Consider the following 22,570-nt stretch of genomic DNA (forward strand, 5'->3'; position numbering starts at 1 on the left):
ACAAGAGCAACACAGGCATGATGCCAAGTGCTGTGCAGAAACAAGCACAGATGTTAAGAAGATGGATCTCTTCAGATCAGGATAAAATCCACTGAGTCTGAGAAAGTGGAGCTGGAATTTGTAAATCTTTGTCAGCTGATCATCCCTTTGGCAGTCTAAGCCCCTGGCCTACAGCTGGGTGGAGGGCATTCAGGTTTCTTCTGGCAAGCAAGAGCAACTGTAAAATTTAGAGAGCTCCACAGTAGCAGCAAAATTTACAGAATTGGTGGCTTTTGCACATGGCTGTCTTTCAATAAATACATTGACTACCAAGAGAACTTAATGATTCCCCTGCCTCTGTCACTGGTAAAAACCATACCAGGAGATGATAAGGTATTTGTGGGCTAAATTTAACCCATGACTTTTAGGGTCAGTAAGGAAGAATAACCATAAAATACATCCCCATTGAATTATTACAAACAGAAAAACTTTGAATAATAATTTTGTTTTGTTTTGCAGAATAATTTCAGTGGAGCTGCCTGAAGATGCAAGACAGATTGGCATTCAGTTCAGATGGTGGCAACCGTATCACTCTTCTCAAGGCGAAGATGTGTGGGCGATCGATGAAATCATCATGACCTCTGTGCTTTTCAATAGCATCAGTCTGGACTTCACCAACCTAGTTGAAGTCACACAGTCTCTGGGATTCTACCTGGGAAATGTTCAGCCATACTGTGGACATGACTGGACTCTTTGGTGAGAAACACGTATTTATTTCTATTGCATTTTTGTTTTCTTCGTCTATTCATCCTGCTAAGAACGAAGTGATTTCTGCAAATGAGTCTTTCTGGCAGCTATTCAGAGTAATTTTGTCTCATCCTTACATAATGGACAAAAATACGGTTGCTAATCTAATTGAAATTAGCAGTAAGTTTTTACACCCCATTGCACAGAGATTGATGTTTGATGGGAACCTTGAATGTAGCGTTCTTTCCCCACAAAATACTTAAAGAATGTCCTAATAGCAACAATTCAGAAAATTTTCATAATCTTCACTTAAAATCCAGTCAGGTTAATATGGGTATACAGGTTATGAAATAATCTGTTAAGTGCAGACTCTGAATATTTTGTAAGTGATATTCAGATCAGTCTACATAGCCATGAGATTACACTCCAAAAAGGAAAGGCAGCAGAATGTTGGTAGAATGACGTTAGTCATCTGTAGTTATTTTGTCTGGTATTATATCCATTTAGTGATTTACACTGTGATCAGCATTATTATTGCAATTATGCCTAAAATGTGCTGTGTATTTAGAAACAAAAGCAAAAAAACATCACCTGCCCCAAAGCATAAAAAGGCAAGAAAAAGAAGTGAAAAACAAAGAAAAAGAATATTCTGTTAGAATTCTGTAAAAATAAGCTTTTTTTTTGTAAAACGTTAACCTGCTTCACAAAAATTAAATTCTGGAGTACATACATGTAATATTTGGAATTAATACAAGGGAAATTCAATTTAATCTCTATGTTTTGATTGAAACTAAATAACAGTTTCATGCTTGTCTGATCAACACATAAACCCAGTATGGCTTTAATTGGCATAGATGTATTTATTTGGAGAAAGTACAATCACAGTAATTATAGAAAACCTGAAGAAAATATAAATAATTTTAGCATCCCCATGGGCACTCAGAGAAACACTGTTGGAATTTTATTAACAAGTATCTCTGAGCAATCTGATTTGACTTTCTGATCATCTGTCAAACTAAAAGGAGTTGGCTTAGCAGTAGGAACAACACCGAATTTGTTCTAGCGGTGATAATGAGGCAGTAGAAGCACCATTAACCACTTTAATAAGGACAAGGAAGGTACTCACTGCTCATTAAAATGAAACAACATGTTAGGGCTCAGACTGTTTGCATCTTCTTCATCAAAGAGTTGGAATGAAAGCTCTTTAATGACATTGTTTTCCCTCTGTTCTTGTAAGACCAGTTTATCATGGGAAGGGCGGTAAGTTATTTAAGATAGCAGAGGTTCCTCTGTTTTCCTCCTATGACTCTAAATCCGAATCAAAATTATAAACACTAAGCTAAATTCTCCATTCCATATATAGGCTAGGATTTGTAGTGCTCGGTCATAGTGGAAATGTTGAACTTCCCATGCATCAAATAAACAATCAAAGCCTTTGAAATATTTCCTTGCTATTTATGTATAAGTATTTTTCATTATCACTGGAAGACATGAACTCTATCCTTCACTGACCTTGTTTCTCTCAAGGGAAATTTTTAAACTTACACAAAGTCTGTACAAATGGCTGCTAGTTAAATTAATTATTGTTGGCTTTTCCCAGCTGTGAGTCCATTTGGTTCTCATTTTCTAACTCATGACTTTCTATGAGCAGAGTTTGCAGTAGCACTGACACCATCCTCTTGAGAAAAGTCTGACAACTGCTTTTTCATTAGTAGAACTATGGTAAATATGCTATAAATCATTTTACAAGGTGTCATCCCGAGGCCCCTTTTCACTGAATTGCCTTTAATTGTCTATTAGGCCTCTGTTTCTGCCTTGGAATCTGAAATATTTATCCTTAAAATTGGGGAAAACTGACAAGGGGGATTTTTATTTTTGTTGAAGAGGGAGGTTGTTCTTTCCAATATCTGACTACATTTAGAAAAGAGAGCTTTGTTGATATGCGTATGTTTTGAGCAAAGGTGATTTTTGAGTGGTTTATAATGGTCTGTATCTGGAACAATCACTTGATTTGATTGTAATCGTCAACATTTGGTTTCAGATCAGTTCCTAGACTTTATTGTGGGAAGTGTATTGAGTACACTGAAAGGACTCCGGAACACTTTTTAAACAAAGTGTTTGATGATGAACATTAATTCATCACTTCTCCAAAATGCTCATACACAGGCAAGGTTTTGACCCAAATGCTTCTGGAGTGTTACAGAATATTTAAAGCCACTTGCTGAAATGCGTTTAAGTATTGATAAGGACACTAACGCTTTTTTTTTTTTTTTTTTTTTAATATTCATCTGGGCAGAAATAAAATAGCGTTATATAAATAAACTGTCTTCAGTCAGATTATGACATTATGGTTTAACTCAAGGTAATGGACAATAGAGTGTCCCACTGTCCCAAGCAGCCTGGGGGAAGACTGTAAATCTGGCTCATAATGAACTATCCTGATGGAGCAATGTAATACAGTTGCCCTACATCAGCTTGATAAAATTGTTTATAAAATGTTATGTCTTTTAGGTTAATTATTACTCTGTAACATGCAGAAAGTTTCTTTCAGGAAATTGGCTTAATTAAAATATATGAATACATTTGGGAATTATTTAATGAAGTAGGTATGATGTGATGTAAAAAGACATAAGCATCTCCTGCCCCTGATGGAAGCAGAACTGGGGCTGGCGTGAGCGTTTGGCCATCACGTCAATATTCTTCGTCAATGCAGCTTTAAAAAAACAGCTGCATCTGTGTGGCTTTTCAGTATTCCTGAAAGTACCAGCCTTGAAAACGTGGTAACTCTGGGGATCTCAGAGCAGTTTGGAGCAGCGCAGATTGGCTGACATTGGCTGTGATATCATTCCCAGAAGTACCAATTAGTTGGCAGCGCTTGGAGGGAGAGCGATTGTTCTGAGGGCACCTATGGGTATTGTGTTCCTGCGCCTCCGCAGGTCTAATTATATACGCGCTAGAAAGCTACTCACAGCTACGTATTTATACAAAAACGTAGCCTTTGCATTCTCATTTCTGAAGATTTTTTCGTTAATTACTGTTATGCCAGGGACATTAGTCTGTCTTTTAGAAAATCCGGAAATGTATTCTGGCTGCATGACTCCCAGAACAAACAAAGAAAACATTTGGTATTCCAGCAGAAGAGCGTACGCCTAACCACATACACAGGAGAGCTGGAAAGCAAAGAAGCGGCAAGTAAGGTGGAGCCCCCACCTTTAATGCTACCCTTGTTCAGCTGGAGGCAATTTCTGGATGATAAGGGACTTTGTGAAACCATAATGTGATTTCCTCCCCTTAAAAGAGCTTCATGTGGAGCATCACAGATCATCTTCATCTCCTTACTAGCTTCCTTTTTCACATTTCTTTAATATACATTTTAAAGAGCCGTTTTGACTTTATAACAATGCTTACTTAATGTACTATGTACAATATCCAGTGGCTAAGTTATTACATGAAAATGAATACTAAACTTAAACTTAAATCATGACCTGAATGCCACCAGTAAAAAAGATCAGTTTAAGAATTTTTTTCTAATTTTACACCAGTAATGTTGAAAAGAGGGAACTTTTGTGGAGACAAAGACAAAATGAAACATTTAATTCTTTGCATCTGCGCTGAGCACCAGTCCTTCACTTTTCTTCCATCACTTTGGGGAAGACAGCTTCTAGGCAGATGCTTTGTCAAACTGTTCAGTTTCAATTCCTTTATTCTGTTCAGATGAGCTTTAGGTAACTGTGATGTGTTGTGCCCAGGTTTATGTCTGTAATGCCAAATCATCTTACAAATCATTGCTACATACAACTTTCAGCTGATTACACTGCACATGGCTGACTGATACCTGAAGAGGCTGGTTGTCCTGGCACAGATTTCCCAAGAGGGCTTTGGTAAAACTTTGATTTCCCACATCAGCCATGAAATTTCAAGCTGCATTGTAGAAATTAAAACTGTGTCAGACCAAGTCAGCTTTAACTTTTAAATTTGCAGATTTTTGTCATTTTGAAAAGTACAAGATAAAGTTTGGAAGAAAAACAAATTTGGGCAAACCAATTCTTCTGAGATGCATTCAGTTCTAACAATGAAGCCACAAACCATAGGTTGCCAGCTGGACCGCTGACGAGTGTGCATTATACCCTCTGCTCAACTTAAAATTATCCTTCCCATTGAGAAGAAAACCACTGACAACACTGACTGAAAGAGCAAACATTTGAGATACAGTTTTCCAAGGCAACTTACTGCCTTCTGGTCCAGTTGTCCATGACAGTACCCCAGCAGTGAAGGGGATGTCCATCCACAGTTGGTTCGTGGTGCTGATCGACGTAGACTGGGTAGTTTCATATAGCGCCATGAGTTGGATCATCCTTCAGGAAAGGAAGTCACAGAGAGCAAGGTCAGAGAGTAAAAAGGAGCCTGGATCTTAACTTGTGCCAAGTAACAGCAATTTGATAATAACAAAACTAATGTCAGCTTTCAGTAATTTCTTCTAAAGCTTTAAGGTAGGATGCTGACATTTATGGCTTAACTGCTCTCTCTGGAAAGGACACTATAGAAAACAGCGTGGGTCACTGAATTAATTTAAGAGTGCTAAGTAACACTGACTTGTATTCCTAGTCCTTACACCGACTTCGTCGTAACCTTGAATTCTACAGGGGTAGAAGCTAATATGTTTTATTGTACTCTATTGAAAGATTAGGATTGCTTATTTAAGGTGATAAACTGGAACTTACTCGACCATAAGGGCAACCTTGAACTAGATTATTCTCTTCATCACCACTGTGCTGAATGTCGCTTTTCATTTTTGCATGATGATTTGCAGTGATTTTCTGTGAAAAGATGCAATCCCTATCCTAAATTGTTCACATTTAAGAATAGTCTTAGAAAATGTTGAAGCTGAAAGGACTACAGTACTTCTGAAGACACTAACTAAACATCTCAAACTAAGGAGAGGGAGGCGATTTTCATTCTACGTGAACTTTTCTTAAAAGCATTCTGTTTTGAAGCCTAGTGTGCAGGATTCAAAGTTTAAGTTGTTATTACTTCCTCCTTATACCTCTCTTGCATTTGATTTTTTTTTTTCTCCTTTTGAATAGTGCATAGAAGAAAAACCTGCATTTAAATTGAAATAACCTTGTAATTTGAAACTATATATTGTGTTACCATGTATGTGGTAACTGGGTACCTTGTATCATACACAAGGCTCGATGTGTTCCAAACATTAGTACTGACAAAATTATCTTCTCCAATCCACTGGATAATATCTCTTACATCAGTACATCCTGCAGAAAAGAAGCTGAGGATAGGTGATATTCATTCTGAAACACACTCAAAAGTCAGTGAATGCATTGCATATAGAATCACTTGAAAAATCAATGGAATGAAAAGTCTATGTAATAAGAATATTTTAAACTAAATGCAGTGTATCTTTATTGTCCAGTGTTTGAATGAAATTACAGCTGTTACTGTGACATGACCTTAGGCAATGGACACTCCTGGGGCATGAACTTTCTTTTTGTTGTTTTTTCTGTGTGTTATCCTTTGCTTGATCCTAACTTGATCCTTAATACAAAGAGCATATAGTAAGAACTAACTGAATAATTCAGTGTTTCACACTCTGGGGTACTTCAAGGCCTTCCTGGTAATTTGCAGAAGTACCAACGGAAAGATTTTTCTGTGCGTGGTCTCATCCCATGTGCCAATATGCAGAACAAAGAAAGAAGCATCGCTGTATTTAACCCAGAACCATTCATAACGTTCCCTTCTGAATTATTTTGGGGATGGATCCTGATTCTTTCCTTACATTTCTCAGTTTTACAGGAGATTCAAAGTTAGCTTCTAGCATGCGCTACGTGGAGACCCAGTCTATGCAGATCGGAGCTTCATATATGATACAGTTCAACTTGGTAATGGGCTGCGGTCAGGCGTTTACTCCTCATATGGACAACCAGGTGAAACTGGACTACTCCACCAACCATGGCCTCACGTGGCATCTTGTTCAGGAGGTGAGGCTGGCAGCGAGAGCCTTTGTCTTCCATAAACTCTGCTTATACAAACATCATCTGAAATATACTTGTGGCATTAAACAAAGGAGGATGTTTTCCTCATTCCCCTTTCTGTAAAGAAATTGTCAGATGGAATCAGTCAAAATGACTAATAGAAGTATTTAAACTGTTTTTCATGATATTTGGAAGAAAGGTATCTGAGAGCCTGAAACACAAAATTGTGATAGAAATAGACCAAGTCTGAGAAAAGAACTGGGGCATAGATAGACAGAGCTACGGAGTAATGGCTGAGATCTTTCCTGCGCTATTGCTTTGTTTTTCAAAGCAAAATGCATCTACTGTTTCCTGGCATTTAAATGGATAGAAATTCTTTCTGCCCTTGTGCGCAGCCATTTCGTAAATGGAAAGCGCATTCCTTCGGGGGATTGTAATGTAGAGCCTTTCATCTCCCATCCCTGGTTCAAACACAGTCCAGGGCCGTAATGACCGGCTGTTTCCCCATCTCTGCTAGAAGTGCAAATAGCAGTGTTGGCTGCTGTTTCCCCGTGTGGCTCAGCCCTGTCTCGGCACAAATATGAATAGTGCATTTGGCCATAATTTGTGCTTTTGTTTTCCCTCTTAGATGGCAAGCTGGACTTTCCCTGGCCTCAGGGTGAACTAACCAAGGTCCTTAGGCTGCCTCTGAGCAGGTTCAGAGGGTGTCAGGGAGCTTGCCCTGCTGCCTTTTCGCTGCCTGCTCTGTAGGTTCACAGAGGAATTTGAACATCCAGTCCCACATCTTCTGTGAGCACTGAAAGCATTGTCCTGTTACCTTTTTCCATGTTGTGTTTCACCACATTTACTTTGGTGGGCAGAGTAGAGAAATGGCAATAACTGAATTTTTAAACTTTGCGAATCCAAGTAATGCTTTCCTACCTTAAACAGAATTTAGAGGAAAGCTATAAATATTGTATTTCAAACAATATTCATGTCTTTTATACCTAGCAGGCATCATCATGGTGTCCAAGAATAGTTCCTAGTGGTGGGCGTTTGCGGTTTGTCCTTGCCATCAATGGAAGATCAGTTGCCTTCAGATTTTAGTGCTCCTTTCCTCTCTCACTGGAGCTGAGTTCAGAGAGAAGAACTTGCAGCCAAATCATTTTTCTCACACCACCCATGTTGCTGTGATAAAAGAGTAATAGAGAAGGCTATTTGTAGTCTATTTCAAGGACGTAATCTGGCAAATACACAAAACACTAATTAATGAAAATGTTTGAAAGTTTTGTTTGCTTCACACACACTGATCAGATCCTGTTTTATAAGATCTTTTAGGGCAGATGAATCAATGAAAAATGTTTGAAAACTGCTGGAAAGGAAATTAAGCCTTTAGAAAATCTGCTGAAAAAAAATAAAACAGAATAAGCTATCAGATTTTCATTTAATACTGTTAGATATTTGAGCAATAAATTTCTCTGTAAAATAATATATTCTGCCCTTCTTCATATTTAATTTATAACTATTACTATGTAATTTAACTATATTAATATTCTTAATTGTTTAAACTCCTGTAGAGTATCAATGCTTTATTATTAATTTCATAGCAGTCAAAGTATGCTACTTGCATAGGCAAGCGTATGTCCCTTGTGGCTGGCACTCTGCATAGGGATGAGCACAGCAGTGAACAGCGAAAGACACTTGGAGACGTGGGGATGGTCAGGAGGAGCTATGCTGGGGCAGTAGTGGCAGAAGGGATTCTCTGAATGGGTAGCTAGAAAAGAAACACACAGGTTGGTAATAACATTGAAGCGCTTTACTTAAACCTCATCAAAACCATAGCACAAAAGTTTTGGGTGCTGTTTTAGCAATATATAAATAAAGGAATGGAATATTGCAGAAAAATGGAGTAACATGGGAAGAACAGGTCTAGAAATCTGTAAGAGGCTGGGAAAATGGACTGTGTTTATATTTAATATAAAAATGTGATAACAATCAGATTTTTTGAGAAGGAAAAAGAAAATTTTGGGAATAGACCTCTTTAGGAATGTGAGTTAAATACAGGAGGAGTCATAGAAGCACGAAGGAGGAATTTACACCACTTGCTGTAGGTGTCAAAGTTAATCCAGCTGCAGAGCATGGTAAGGGCCTCTGGAGGCCACTTCAGTAGATCCCATTTGGGTGCTCCCATGTGGCTCTGGCCATTCCTACTGCTGCTCCTCACTACAGGTGGAGGGAGTGGGGGGAGCCAGCATCCTCAGGCCTCACAAGTTGTCCTCTAAAATGACTGGTATAATGGTCCAGAGGTCGCTTTTGTAGACTTATTCCTCAGTGGCCTTGTAGACTTACTCCATAGTGCTAGATGCTGGGGTGAGAACAGTAAAAAAATGAGCTAGACATCCCCATGGAGGAAAACAAAAAATTACTAGTCACTAATGCCAAATGTACCTCTTTAAATGAGTCATATGGTTTTCTCCTATCCTGAATTGTACCCCTGTTAGTTTTCTGAGAAATTTTTGGATCATGCCAGGATTTTTCTGCTTCTGGGTCTTTTGCTGCAACATCTGGACCCAGGCAAGCTCCTGGTTCAGTGAATGTTTAACCCTCGCTTCTGTTCCCAATTCTGCCTCAACGTTAAATCTGGTTTTGAAATGTTTTACTTTAAGGAATGTCTTCCCAGTATGCCAAGCTGTCAGGAGTTTACATCAGCAAGTATTTACCACTCCAGCGAATTTACTCAGTGGAGGAGAATCACTGTCCTTTTACCACAGAAGACTTGGTGAGCATTTATTTATTTATTTCTTCTTCTATTTTTTTTTTTTTTTTTTTTATTTGGGTGCAGGTAGTTCATCTACTTTGATATTGCTGTGACAGAGGTCAAGTCCTCTGTAGACCATACTCAAGCCGGTGGGTGGGGGTTGCCAGGGTACCGGGGCTGACCCAGTTGCAGGTATTTAACATAAAATGCCTGCCTTACATAATTAGAGAGTGAAATGTTGGTGAAGTCACCAGAAACTATTGTTTAGGATTGTTTTTAATACATGCTGTGACTCTTCTAATAAAGTTCAGACCTTTTCAAAAATAGTGGTGCTTGTCTGTAAATGGCCCCCTGGAGGAAGGCTTTATTTGGATTGTTAATTTTTATTTTGCACATTCCTTATTGTTTACATCTTCAGACCAAAGCCTTGTATAAACAATAACTAATGATTCATTTCTGGGAATTTTTTACCTCTTGTTTCTTTTTATAGCATGTCTTCAAAAATAACATTGTCTTCTGCAAAAAACAGCAACAAAAATTATCAGAAAGCCCTACCCTATTCATCTTACTGTAATCAAATTTGGTTTGCCTGCCCTAATGTTTTTATTTATTTAACTAGATGATATCTTCCATTATTTATTTTAAAAGCTTTATTGTAGCATACAACTAAAAAGTTGTCATAAATCTCAATAATCTTAAGGGCTTCCTTCATTTGAGAATTAAATTTTTCCAATTAGAGTTACACCTTGCTTATGTTTGACCTGAATCCATCACAGCAGTTGCAGTGAGAGCTTGCTCAGATTAAGTTCTCATTGTATTTCCCTGTCCTTCATAATTTTTCTGCACTCTCCACGGCCTCAATACAACCTACTTCTATCAACCACCCCACGGTGATACCTTCTTTCAAAATACTGGCCATTTTTACTGTACAGACAATATTCAGAATTTCATATTTCCAGGCAAAACATCAGTGGCAAATATTGAATCCTTAAAGTGTATCAGGTCAGATAATTCCAAATGGCACAAGAAAGTCTACAAATAGCTGCTTTGCAGTTAGATTATAATGTACTAAATCTTTCATGCCATTATGTGCCACCAGCTGTAAAAACTGTGGCTCACATAGGCACTTGGGAGTCTAAAAAGTGTCTACAATTTTGCAGGATATACTTCAAAGTAGGCTGTTATTTTTATATTTATTTATAATATATATACCGTACTCAAAGTTATTATTATACGCTGTATAGTTGATGTTAATATCAATGTTGTGGGCTTTTTTTTCTTTAGGATCTAATAATTTTCCTCGGCATATGAAGTGACAGAAGCAAATAATTCCATTTTAATTTAGGAGACTGGGGAGAAAAATTATGATGAAATACTAGCCAGGTTCCTATTTTATGCTGTGCACAAATCATAAATATTTCACACTCTATCTTGTATCTGAAGGGATTCCCGTCTGTTAGCAGAGTTTTGTTTGTAATTAAGGTACAAATTACCACTGAACATTACTTTGCTCTTCATAAAACAGTTTTTCAGTACGACTGTTGTGCTGCGGAGTAATTGGGGTGAAAAGGAAGGGTGGCTGCATGTTCCCTGCCAAAAGCCATCCAGCACACCAGATGCATCTCAGCCGCTTTCCCTCTTTTTTGCCTTCTTTCCACCGATAAGGAGCAGACCGAGGGCTCAGTCGCTCCTTTGGGTTGAGACTGGGAGGGGATTTTTTTTGCATTTTTAAAGCACACGTACTAACACAGGGCAGGTTTCCGCCTTTACAGACCTGGGGGTTACTGGTGAACATTTGATGTGCAGAGCTCCTCCGCCAGCCTGGCCGCACAGAGGGCATCATCCCGGGGGCCTGGCAGTGAATATGGTCCATAGGGCTCTTCTTTGGGGTGCCCTCCCTCCCTGTCCTCTCCCTTCCCCACCCACACTCTGCTGTAACAACCACCCATGGGTGAAAACTTAGCAATGGCCAGGAAAATCAGTGCGGAGGGTGACAGGCAGGTCTTCTGCTTCCCCAAAACCAGGGCGAGGGGAAGGGGGTGCTGGGGCCCTCCCTTTTGGCTCAGCCCCACAAGACAAGGGCTGCCAAATATGCAGCCCGCCTTGTGCTTACTGCTCAGGGAAACAAACCACCTAAACGAGGACTCGGGACCAGGGCCTGAGGGCTTGTTAGCCTTGCTCTGGCCCTCGGTAGCCTCGACATGCCTTCGCACCCCTGCACAGCCCCACTAGGATTGCCAGCGCTTTTATCCCTGCATGCACAGCTCTTTGCTGAGGGTTTGCACCTTGGGTGCATAGGTAGCATCAGGCTGTGTTACTGTGCTCGTGCAGCCAGAAAATTGTTCATAACAGCGCCTATTTCTCTTGTGAAACTTTCTGGGCGTGTTGGTATTTCTGCACATCTGTAGATGTTCTGCATCTGGTAAGCATGAGTATACAAGGTCCCTGTGTTCTCTGAGATTTGGGGTGTTGGGAAATCTGCTGCAACAGTGAGACTTGTATTGCAGAAATGGAATGTATGCACCTGCTTGCTGAAATTGTATTGTACTTGAACTGAACATTTCTAACAGTGATGAAAATTAATTTCAGTTTTATGGGAGGCATTTACATATGAACAGGCCTTAATGAGATACAAGCAGCTGTCAGTTGCTGACTTCATAAACAAATCAACACCTAATGACTGAATGAGAGTTTCAGGATAATTGGGTAAATGTAATTATGGTAACTCAGAAGGTAGCAAATATAATTTTATCAGCTACAAATTTGCATTAGATCGTTAGGTTTTTTAATATCAGGAGAGAAGAAAATTATTTTAAGTCACATATCTGAAAAATTTTGTAACAGAAAGAACATCATTTCACTTGCAATACATCTGGGACTCACCATGATTTCCTTGCGCTTATGCAAAATGTCACGCAACGACAGTGACTTTTATTTGACATCAACCTGACTTAGATATAATGTCATCAGAAAGCCAGATTGCCTTCCAGTAGCATCAAAAAAACTGGGAAGAAATACAAGGAACGGGGGAGGTTTGTTTTGCTTGTAATAAAACGCTTTCATAACTCCTCAGTACTGCACTTCCCATTTGAATAGGTGTCCAAATGGTGACTGTCCAGGAAGCCAGTATTTTATCACTGAGAATGCAGCTGACACTCAGCTCCTCGTTCTCTTTTCTTAATTAACATGGCTTTTTAAAATTGTTGATTACCATTTTTAACAACATAATTCTCTTAACCTGTTGTTACCTTGAGGTGCAGAGCAGCCTTGGAAAGCTTTCAAACACAGTGAGCAGGACTGGCTTTTCAGCAGCGTTGCTTTCGCAATTGCGAATTCGGCCTAACACGCGTTTCCCCTCGCCCAGAGAGGAATCTGAGTCCGTGAGAGCTTTTGCTGCCTGCAGCCGTGTGACAGTGGCCCCGCTTTCCACAGGCGCCCGTGACCTCCCCGCTGGGTGGGAAGGCGAGGGCAGCCCCGCGCCCTGCTGCAGCTCGGGGACCGCAGGATTCCCGCAGCGATGAAGCTGTCCCCAGGGGAGAGAGATCTCTGTCTGCAGCTAAAAATAACCCTGCCCGCTAGGATGTGGCTCCCCAGGGACTGTCCCCAGCCATCCGGCTGATCGACACACCTCCGTTTTAGCCACATGTTCATCTCCAGGTGGCAACACAACTCCTCCCTTCCTCCCCTCCCCTTCAAGGAGGGAAAGGAATCTTCTGCCATCTCTGCATTCATCTGGGGGAGTTTCTAAGTAACAAGTGGAGCTGAGGTCACCCTTAGCTTGACGTGCAGCCAACATCTGAGACTCAAGGAGGAAGACAGAGCCGCCCCAGCAGCGTGTGGCTCTGTGCTCTGCGCCTTGCAGGGTGGCAGTCCCCTACGGCCGGGCGGCTCCCTGCAGCAGGAGGGGGACAATGAGCTTGTCCAGGGAAACATTTTGCTCAGGTGAAACCTACGCGAGCCCCAGCACCGGCTGTCAGCCCTGATGTCAGCTCTGCGCCTTGCGGTGCGGGGCCAGCCTTGGGAACAGCCCCACAGCGGTGCTGCAGGGGGGTCTTCTCAGTGGGGTTTCAGGTGCGGTGCTCCCCTGGGCACAGAGGTGTACCTGGTTATTGCCCGTGGGTGGGCTCTCCCCACTGTTTGTGTAGCGCAGGTGTGAGCCTGGTGCCCCAAAACCAGCCGTGGTGCACCCACACAGTGCTGGAAAGTCATGGGGTTTTTTTGCCTGCTGTAAAACCTTTCTTTGGTTTCACTATTGTTATTTTCCTCAGTGCACACCAGTCATTACCGTCTTTCTGAAGCACACAGTCTCTGCCAGGGTTCTCTGCGGTGCCATTGATGCTCTGTAGCAAACGTGAACACCACCACCGAGGTGATGTGCTGGCTTCAGAGCACTCAGAAAATAAACAGTAAATAATTGTGGTGAATATTGACTGTCCATCGTGCCTATGCGAGCTTAAGAAGTCCTTCATGTGCAGGTTACTGGCACTGTGCACTTTTAATGGATAATTCATAGCTCTTGTAATGTAGCCCATCAATACATTATATCCTGAGGGAGTATTTAATCAGCAGATCTGCCCCCACAGATTAGCTCTGCATGCTGTAAAAACGCTTACAATATTTTCAATATCAAGTAGATACTTAAAACAGACAATAAGGGTCATTTCAATTAAAAATCAAGCCCTTAGGCAGCTTCACTTGTTTTTTAAAGAAATTAAAAATTGCTATTCTAAAAATTTCTCCAAGCATGTACTAAAATAATCTTTGTATGCTTGTAGTATGCAACTGGATGGTTAACTGCTCTGCTGTACTGTCCATTTTAGCTGCACAGGCCACCTCTATATGTTTTTCCACTTCCATACATGCGAGCGGGTGGCTCAGTTACCTTTACAATAATCATTTTAACAGGTCATTCTACATAATTTGGGGGGGCGGGTTCCTCTTAAATTAAAGTAACAGCATTATATCCCATGCCATCATACCATAGCCATATGGCTCAGAAACAAGCTAGGAAAGAAGCTCTTACTTCTTGTAGCAACCTCCTGCTTGTCGTCCTCAGCCCACCCAGCCGGCCCATGGTCAGGCACAGGTCTGTCCCGGTTTAACGTCTGATCTCTAATTCTCTGCAGTCAGCCTTGCTTTCCCTGTCCATCCCCTCCACAGCTCTGCAATCCAACCTCAGCAGCAATGTTTCCCCCACCACACCTTTATTCCTAGACATAGCTGGCACAGCCCCTTTTGCTCCAGCACAATGAATGATTTCCCATCTTTGTTTCACTTCATGTGCAATATTTTTTTCTTAATCTCATTCTGGCACAAGCATGGAGTGGAGGGTCCCTGCACCCACCAGCTGGCAGCTGCCGCTACCCAATGCCTGTAACCTTGTGGACGTGCACAGGTTGGCAGGGCAGCTTGGAAAGGCTCAACGGCGACAAAAATTACTCTTCTTACAATTCAGTTTCTTCTCCGGCCTTGTTTTTTGAGGGTGGTGGATGTCAGGCTGGGTTTGGCTAGCAGGAGTCGTTCAGCATGGAAAATGTCGTTATCACATTGGACAATCTCCTAGAGGGCCAACATCAAGCATTTTTTTAATAGATAATGTTACCTGACTCCACTATAATAAAGAGAAATAAAGCTGTTGAAGAGAAACTATTTAACTGGAAAGCAGTAACTACAGCAAGGTTTTCTACTTGAAAATATTACAAATATCCAGAGCTTAGTTATATATAGGCAAGTAATCTAATCCAATGATTCCCTACCACAAACCTTGGGTGTTATGGATTTTGTCTGAGTAGTTGGCCAAGAAGCAGCTATGGGCAATGTGGAAAAAAATAGGTGCTATGAAACAGGATTATTGTCCAAAACTGGTGATTGTTATGTCACCAGTGATATGTAAGCAAAATCTAGTTTAGAATCATCCTGACAAAAAGAAATTTCTGTATCCAATAAAAAACAGTCAACTGTTGTTGAATGGAAATGGCCAGTATTCAAAGGGGAGAAATGCTTACTCTCAAGAACTTTAATTTCATGGAATTTTTTTATAATAAATATCAGAAGTAATCTTTTTACACAACTTGTAGCCTGTTAACTGTGACCAAAAATATAAAAATCAAAGTCATGCCCTAGATCCATCTTTCTAGTTTTGCATCCTGTCACCGTCACAGAATGGCACACAATAAAAATACGATAATATTTATTGATAGGTTTATCTTAAAATAATGCACAAAGTGCCTGTAACACCTCTGCAGCCTTCCTCAGAAATGTTATTAATGACTGGAATGTCCATTACATAGCCCTGTGCAGCAAGTGGCATCATCTAGAAAGTTCATTTACAAAAATCTGTCTTTGGTTGTGCCAGTCTTTGCAGGCTGGGCTGCGATTGTGGTATCAAATTTATTTTTTATAGTGGCGTTTTATCTTTTTTCCTACAGTTATGTAAAGAATGGCAAATTAAAGCGTTGTTATTGGTTTTAAGGTCCAGTGCCACACGTTTCCGCTGGAGTCAGTGCTACTACACAGCCCAAGACGAATGGGCCTTAGACAACATCTACATCGGACAGCAGTGTCCCAACATGTGCAGCGGACACGGCTGGTGCGACCACGGCGTTTGCAGGTATAAAACATTTGCCAGTTCCTCTTAAAAATAGTCTCCTGATACTTCAGGTATTCTATTATTTTGCATACTTTTTTTTCCTGTTGTTCTTATTTTTAGATTAAACATTAAAAAACCAAGACACTATGGGGGGTTAGACCATTCAAGCAACATTAACAGCTGGTTGCTCCACAGTTCTCTGTCGGAGAATCCATACCCTTGGCAGATCCAGGCATAGGGAGAGCTTTCAGTGGCACAGGGCTGCCCTGCTGCAGGTGTCCTGGTGGCCCCTCCAGCCCTTCGCACAAGGACCCCAGGGACCAGCTCAGTGCCAGAGCAGTTTCGCTGGGTCAGAAGGATGCCAAGGACCAGCTCAGCACTGCTTGGCAGCCACTGTCAGCTCAGGTGCAATACCAAGGGCACAGACTACTGCCTGCCAGCTTCAAACTTTCTGGACACCACAGGGTTTTTTTAGAAATAAGACATAGCTTTTTTCCATTTTCCAGTTATTCTAGTTTGTTTCCGGGATCCAAAATTCCAATCCCAGAATGATTTGTTATTTCACATCTAATTTTAAAAGGTCAGCACACCACCTTAAGTAATTGTCAGTGGCAAATAAAGTCTTTAAAAGCTTTTTATGTTTGTGCTTTCTTCCAGGTGTGACTCGGGGTTTCGGGGTACTGAATGTCAGCCTGAAAATCCCCTTCCTTCGACTGTCATGTCTGATTTTGAGAACCCAGACAGCCTGAAGACAGAGTGGCAGGAAATTATTGGGGGAGAGATCGTCAAGCCTGAAGAAGGCTGTGGGGTCATCTCATCTGGCTCCTCGCTCTACTTCAACAAGGTACTAACGAGGGATGGGAGACTGAGAAAGGCACATAATGTGGGTTTGAATGGAGCATGATGTGGTTACATGGCAAAGAAAAGGAAGGTGGCAGAAAGCAGCACACAGTACGAGAAGTACATTAAACAGCACAGCTGTGCTCTGCAGGTAAAGAACAAAGCAATCAAAAGAGATAGGGAGGGACACGTGCATTATGTATTCAAGAAATACCAGCTGTAATGGAAGGAAGTAAATTGCCAATGTGCTGGGAAGCATGTACATTCATACTGTCTTAATTGTGCAGTTTCTGTTTTGAGACTCAGTTCTTTCTCAGCAATCCCCAGCTCTCATTTGTTTGTTCTGTACTGTTCTGGGTGAGGGATGGAGAAAGGTTAGCTTTCCAGGGGACAGGCAGCTTAATTTGAGGTCACAGGACCAAAACTAGCAAAAAAACAACCCCTCCAGACTTTTAGAAAGTGGTTAGCCTACAGGAGGATGCTCTTTTGTATAACTTGGATGCTTTGCAGGGAAAAATAATAGAGAAGGAAAGAGATATAGGGAATTCTGCTAATTAATAGCAATTATAACTAAAATAAAAAGAGATCTTTATGACCAGATGTAAGATTATGGGTTGTAATCACAGATTTTTTTTTTTATTGTCGCTCCTCGGGTCTAGTACTGAGTTTTGTTTTGTTCTTAATTGAAAGGAAGAGTATAAATGCAGCTATGTGATTCTCTTTTAAAGGTTTGATCAAACTGCCACTGCTGTCATGAGAGCCAGATTAGTCCCAGAAGAATAACCCAATATGCAATGCTGTGTAATTGTGTGTTGTTCACCTCATTACAAAAATCTAGCCCATCAAATAATTTTCAGCACTCCTCCATAGTCACACATCCAGCTCCCCTGGAAATGCAGCTCTGTGCTGAAAATTTCATAATAGACCAATCAATCAGTATAACTAGCTAATTGTGATAATTGGATTTTTTTATATAATTGTCTTCTCTGTTAGATGTTTCTCCTTCTGGCTCAGTTCCTTATGCCAAGTTTCTCAAAGTAGTTTGCTAAATTGGAATTAACCTGCTATGATCTTTCTTCTGATTTCTGCTAAGGAGGAGCGAAAAACTCATTTAGAAATTCTTGGCTCCTTTCTATTGATCTCTAAGGGTTAGGTTATCATTCATTTCTTGAGTAGTAGCAGTCTGCGTGCCATCAACAGAAGGTGGTTTATTTAATTTCTGTTTAGATCTTTTTCAAGGCATCTAGTGGCCATGCTGGTAGAAAATAAAAAATTATTTTTATAGTTGCCCAACAGTTCTGCATTGTTTTGGGAGCTCATATTCACAGCTCAATTTCTTTGCATTTGCTCAAATAGCCACTTTTTATTTGAATGTCTAATGTTTACTGCCATAATCAATTACTGCTACTAGAATTACTGTTGGCTTTGTTCTGCCGACTCTCTATCTTTTGGTTTACAACTCATTTTAATCAATTGGAGGTGTGTTTGCAATACAGAGCTCTTTCAATTAGTCCCTGCAATTCCTCTGAGGTTTTATGTCACTCGCCCTTTCTTGATTAACCTGGTTCTGTAGTTAACCCCTTGGCAGACAGAGCTGCTGTGGGGTGTAGAGACGGAAAACCTACCTGGAATAGTTTTACAGCCAGAGCTTGATCCACTGCAGGTCAGTATGTTGGGTATCCTCAGCCAGCTGGGACACACCTGCCCACAGGACAGCAAGGGTGTTTGCATCTTTATTGTCCATTACTAGTTTGATTTGATGACGATAATTTCAAATTCCCGTGGGTTTCCGAAAGAAGCTGTGAAAGCAAACTACCAAGAAATTATCAGTGTCACCTTGGCCAGTATTAGCCATGTGGGGCTGCACTGGGAAGCTTGGGGCTGCACCCAAGTCTGAGCCCATCTCACTCTCACGGCACCATCCAGGAGGGCTTTACTCGGCTGGGGATAAACCAATAAATAAACCAAAACAGCAGGCATAATTCAATATGACTGTATCCCAAGGGAGTTTTTTGAGGGTCGAAGGATTCTTCACAGGTTTTAGTTGTCATTGGTGGGGTAAGCTAAATGAGTTTCAAAAACACAAGCATTCAGCTTCCAGAAATTAGTCTCGTAGTGTGATGTGGCCTATTTGGTAGAGCCTACAAATGGGCTATGGACCCAGGCTGTAATGCCAGCAAAGCAGAATGTTCTGAGAAGGACAGCAATAGACATTTATCTGTGCTGAGGTTACCCGGAACTGGGTGGGAAGAGAAGAGAGGTGATGAGTGGAACAGGATTTAAATTCATCTATTGTCTTATTAAAAAGCATAGATGATACTTTAAATATGAGCTCATAAATCTTCATACTTATGTCCAGCTAGATCATGCCGCTTGCTTATCGCAAATTTGTCTGGAAATTTGTCGGGAGGATCATGGATGTACAAGTGAGAGACAGGGAAAAACATAAATTTTACTTAAAACATATGCATCATTTTATAACTTAGCCCAGGTTTTCCTTTTTGATACCTTTTTTGGTGGTGGTGATCAGGAACCCATGATTTTTTAGGGAATTAAAAACAGTAGGCATGTTGCCAGTTCTTCTCTATTTTGGGGGACGGTGCCAGGTTGCAGCTACTTTTAATGAGTGCAGACGTGTGATCCCTGCATCGCCTCTCCAGCTGCATGTATTTGGCTTTGCCCTACCTATAACAGCTTGTGGCGGCACGGCACTGTGCTGGGGCAGGGCTGTGCCAGGTGTGGGGCGCGTGAGGCACCTCTGCGGGGACACCGCTCTCGCCCCATGTCCTGCCTCGCTGCGGGCAGCTTCATATCACATATCAGCATCTTGTAGGCCCACAAACTCAGCCTCATGCAGCAGGGCGCACAAGGAAGAGGGAAACAGGATAATTCCAATTACAATAATAGGCTCTTAAACCTTAAAGCTTTTTTTAGCTGAATATGCTCTGTCTTCGATTGCCAACATGCACAGAGTGACCATGTTACCCACAGTGTTGATGTCAAAGAGCTGCTTCCTGCTAGAACTCAAAAACATCCTTGGAAAAACTGTTCACTACATTTTATGAAGCTATTTTTTCTCTCACCTATGCTTAGGCAAACCTGAAACCAAATCCACAGGTTTTAGTTGAGAGACACCTGATTTACAATGCTTACTAGGAAAAGAGCATAGTTTTGTGTAGAAACAAATCCTACTCAGATGAGGCATGAAGAGAAAATGCTCCTCCCTTATTCTTGTGTAGGAGATTGGCTTCAAGCAACAGGTATTACAAGAGCTATAATTTCAGGTGATCAGGCAACCCTATACAGTGCAAGATTTGACTGGGTAAATTAGATATCAGAAATGTCTTTTTACTGCTTTATGCTTTATCATTAAAAAGATGAATACTTAAAAACTTAGTCCCAGTTGGTTCAGGATATGCAGGGTCTGCTCTTTGTCTTCCAAAGGTACTTGGCACCTTGAAGGAATGAGACAAAATAGTTGTGTTGAAATTGTGTTGTGAAGTTGCATTGTGTGTTGAAACGTAATAATAAAACTTCCTGTGGGATCACACCAGAGTGATTAAGACATAAAGGATGGCCAAGCACAATCATTGTCTGAAAGACAAAAAAGTGTCATGTTAACACAAAATTTGATGTCCTCCATGTTGTGCAACTTTCTGTGCAATATTCGTCTGTGCTTGACTTTAAATATGTCTATTCATAGTGAAGGTGTCCTATTGAAGGCCAATAGCATCCTGGCTTGTATCAGGAATAGTGTGGCCAGCAGGACTAGGGAAGTGATCGTCCCTCTGTACTTGGCACTGGTGAGGCCGCACCTCGAGTACTGTGTTCAGTTTTGGGCCCCTCCCTACAAGAAGGACATCGAGGGGCTGGAGCGTGTCCAGAGGAGGGCAATGAAGTTGGTGAAGGGTCTAGAGCACAAGTTTTATGAGGAGAGGCTGAGGGAGCTGGGGTTGTTTAGTCTGGAGAAGAGGAGGCTGAGGGGAGACCTTATCGCTCTCTACAACTACCTGAAAGGAGGCTGTAGCCAGGTGGGGGTCGGTCTCTTCTCCCAAGTAACAAGGGATAGGATGAGAGGAAATGGCCTCAAGCTGCGCCAGGGGAGGTTTAGATTGAATATTAGGAAAAGTTTCTTCACCGAAAGGGTAGTCAGGCACTGGAACAGGCTGCCCAGGGAAGTGGTTGAGTCTCCATCCCTGGAGGTATTTAAAAGATGGGTAGATGTGGTGCTTAGGGACATGGTTTAGTGGGGGACTTGGCAGTGCTAGGTTAACGGTTGGAGTGGATGATCTTAAGGGTCTTTTCCAACCTAAATGATTCTATGATTCTGTATTTAATATTATTTTCCCCCTCTGTTCTTTGTATTGTAGGCTGGAAAAAGACAGTTGGTAAGCTGGGATTTGGACACTACTTGGGTGGATTTTGTCCAGTTTTACGTCCAGATAGGAGGAGACAGTTCTTCATGCAATAAACCAGACAGCAGAGAAGAAGGTGTGCTGCTGCAGTACAGCAATAATGGTGGTATCAACTGGCAGCTACTGGCAGAAATGTATTTCTCTGACTTCAGCAAACCCAGGTATAATTTTGGTCTGAATTAAATCCATACAGCATCAGCTCTTTTAAAAAAAACTATTTCTCAATTTATGAAAACATGAATAATAATTTCAAGTTATAATGCTTAAAAACCATCATTATGTGGAAGCTTTTCCAGTCTGCCACAGTAAACTCCTGTCACTAGGAAGGAAAAAATCTAGTGAAAGTGGGCCTTAAAAAAACTGGAGTAAAATATAAAGTTTCCAATCACTCACCTCCCATGTGAAACATGACTAAAATGCTAATATGTGCAAAAGATTAGCAAGCAAATACAGAACTAGACTGAAAGAGGTGTAGATATCTGCCATTTCCTCTGACTCTGGTTTCAGATCTAATGAACATGTATTAATGTCACATACAACAAAAACTCCTTTAAAGAAATATTTAAGAAGAAATCATGTGCAGCATTTCAAATTTGCTGTAAGATAGCTTGTCAGCGAAAATTTTAACTGCATTTGTCTGCATAGGCATTAAAATTATTTCTATTACCTGTAGTTCATGTCTTTCAACGTGTAAATGATTTTATCTTCCCATCTTGTCATTTTGCACTGCAATGAACAATGTTTCCATAAGGACTTTTGTAACTCAGCACTGTCCTTTTCTAAAGGTGACCTAGGCACTTGGAAGTATAAAACCATTGGACTTTGTTTAGCCTCTACTTTGTCAAAATTACAGGACACATCCAACGAAGAAGCTACATACTGAAATCTTCATCACTGGGCCATCCAATACATTATTTTTAGACAAAATATTTGCCCCTCTTAGTAACCAGGAATTACAGTTCTTACTGGATATAGCTATGCATATTTATTTTTCTGCTCCTTCAAATGTGGTCCGGATCTTATTTTCCATTTCCTTATTTTCCAACACAAATCTAGGAATCCTCTGGAAAAGAAGGTTCCCTGTAGCCCTGAACAATTCTTCCAACTCTCTCTGCCTAACCAGCAAGTGAAGCAGGGTCCGTGGTACAAAATAACGTGGTATAAAGAAAGAGTACAGAAAGGAATATATGCATAAATGCATATATGTAAGGTGTCTGAAATAGGACTGAAAAAATAAGTAATTATTGTACTTTTTAACATAAGTATGGTTAGGTTT

General features: G+C 40.8%; 1 protein-coding gene across 1 annotated transcript in view; it reads left to right on the top strand.

Moving 5' to 3' along the window:
- RELN (reelin) overlaps positions 1 to 22,570 on the top strand; it is a gene marked incomplete at its 5' end in the record, with an annotated part of 297,323 nt that overhangs the window by 203,864 nt on the left and 70,889 nt on the right. The window contains 6 exons of the mRNA XM_082311058.1: positions 499 to 735; positions 6,527 to 6,719; positions 9,359 to 9,471; positions 15,923 to 16,060; positions 16,697 to 16,883; positions 21,250 to 21,455. Of these exons, the coding sequence (XP_082167184.1) occupies positions 499 to 735; positions 6,527 to 6,719; positions 9,359 to 9,471; positions 15,923 to 16,060; positions 16,697 to 16,883; positions 21,250 to 21,455 (1,074 nt within the window). The remainder of the gene's footprint in view (positions 1 to 498; positions 736 to 6,526; positions 6,720 to 9,358; positions 9,472 to 15,922; positions 16,061 to 16,696; positions 16,884 to 21,249; positions 21,456 to 22,570) is intronic.

The sequence above is a fragment of the Platalea leucorodia genome (genome assembly GCF_965183815.1).
Source record: "Platalea leucorodia genome assembly, chromosome: 4".
Classification (NCBI taxonomy): domain Eukaryota; kingdom Metazoa; phylum Chordata; class Aves; order Pelecaniformes; family Threskiornithidae; genus Platalea; species Platalea leucorodia.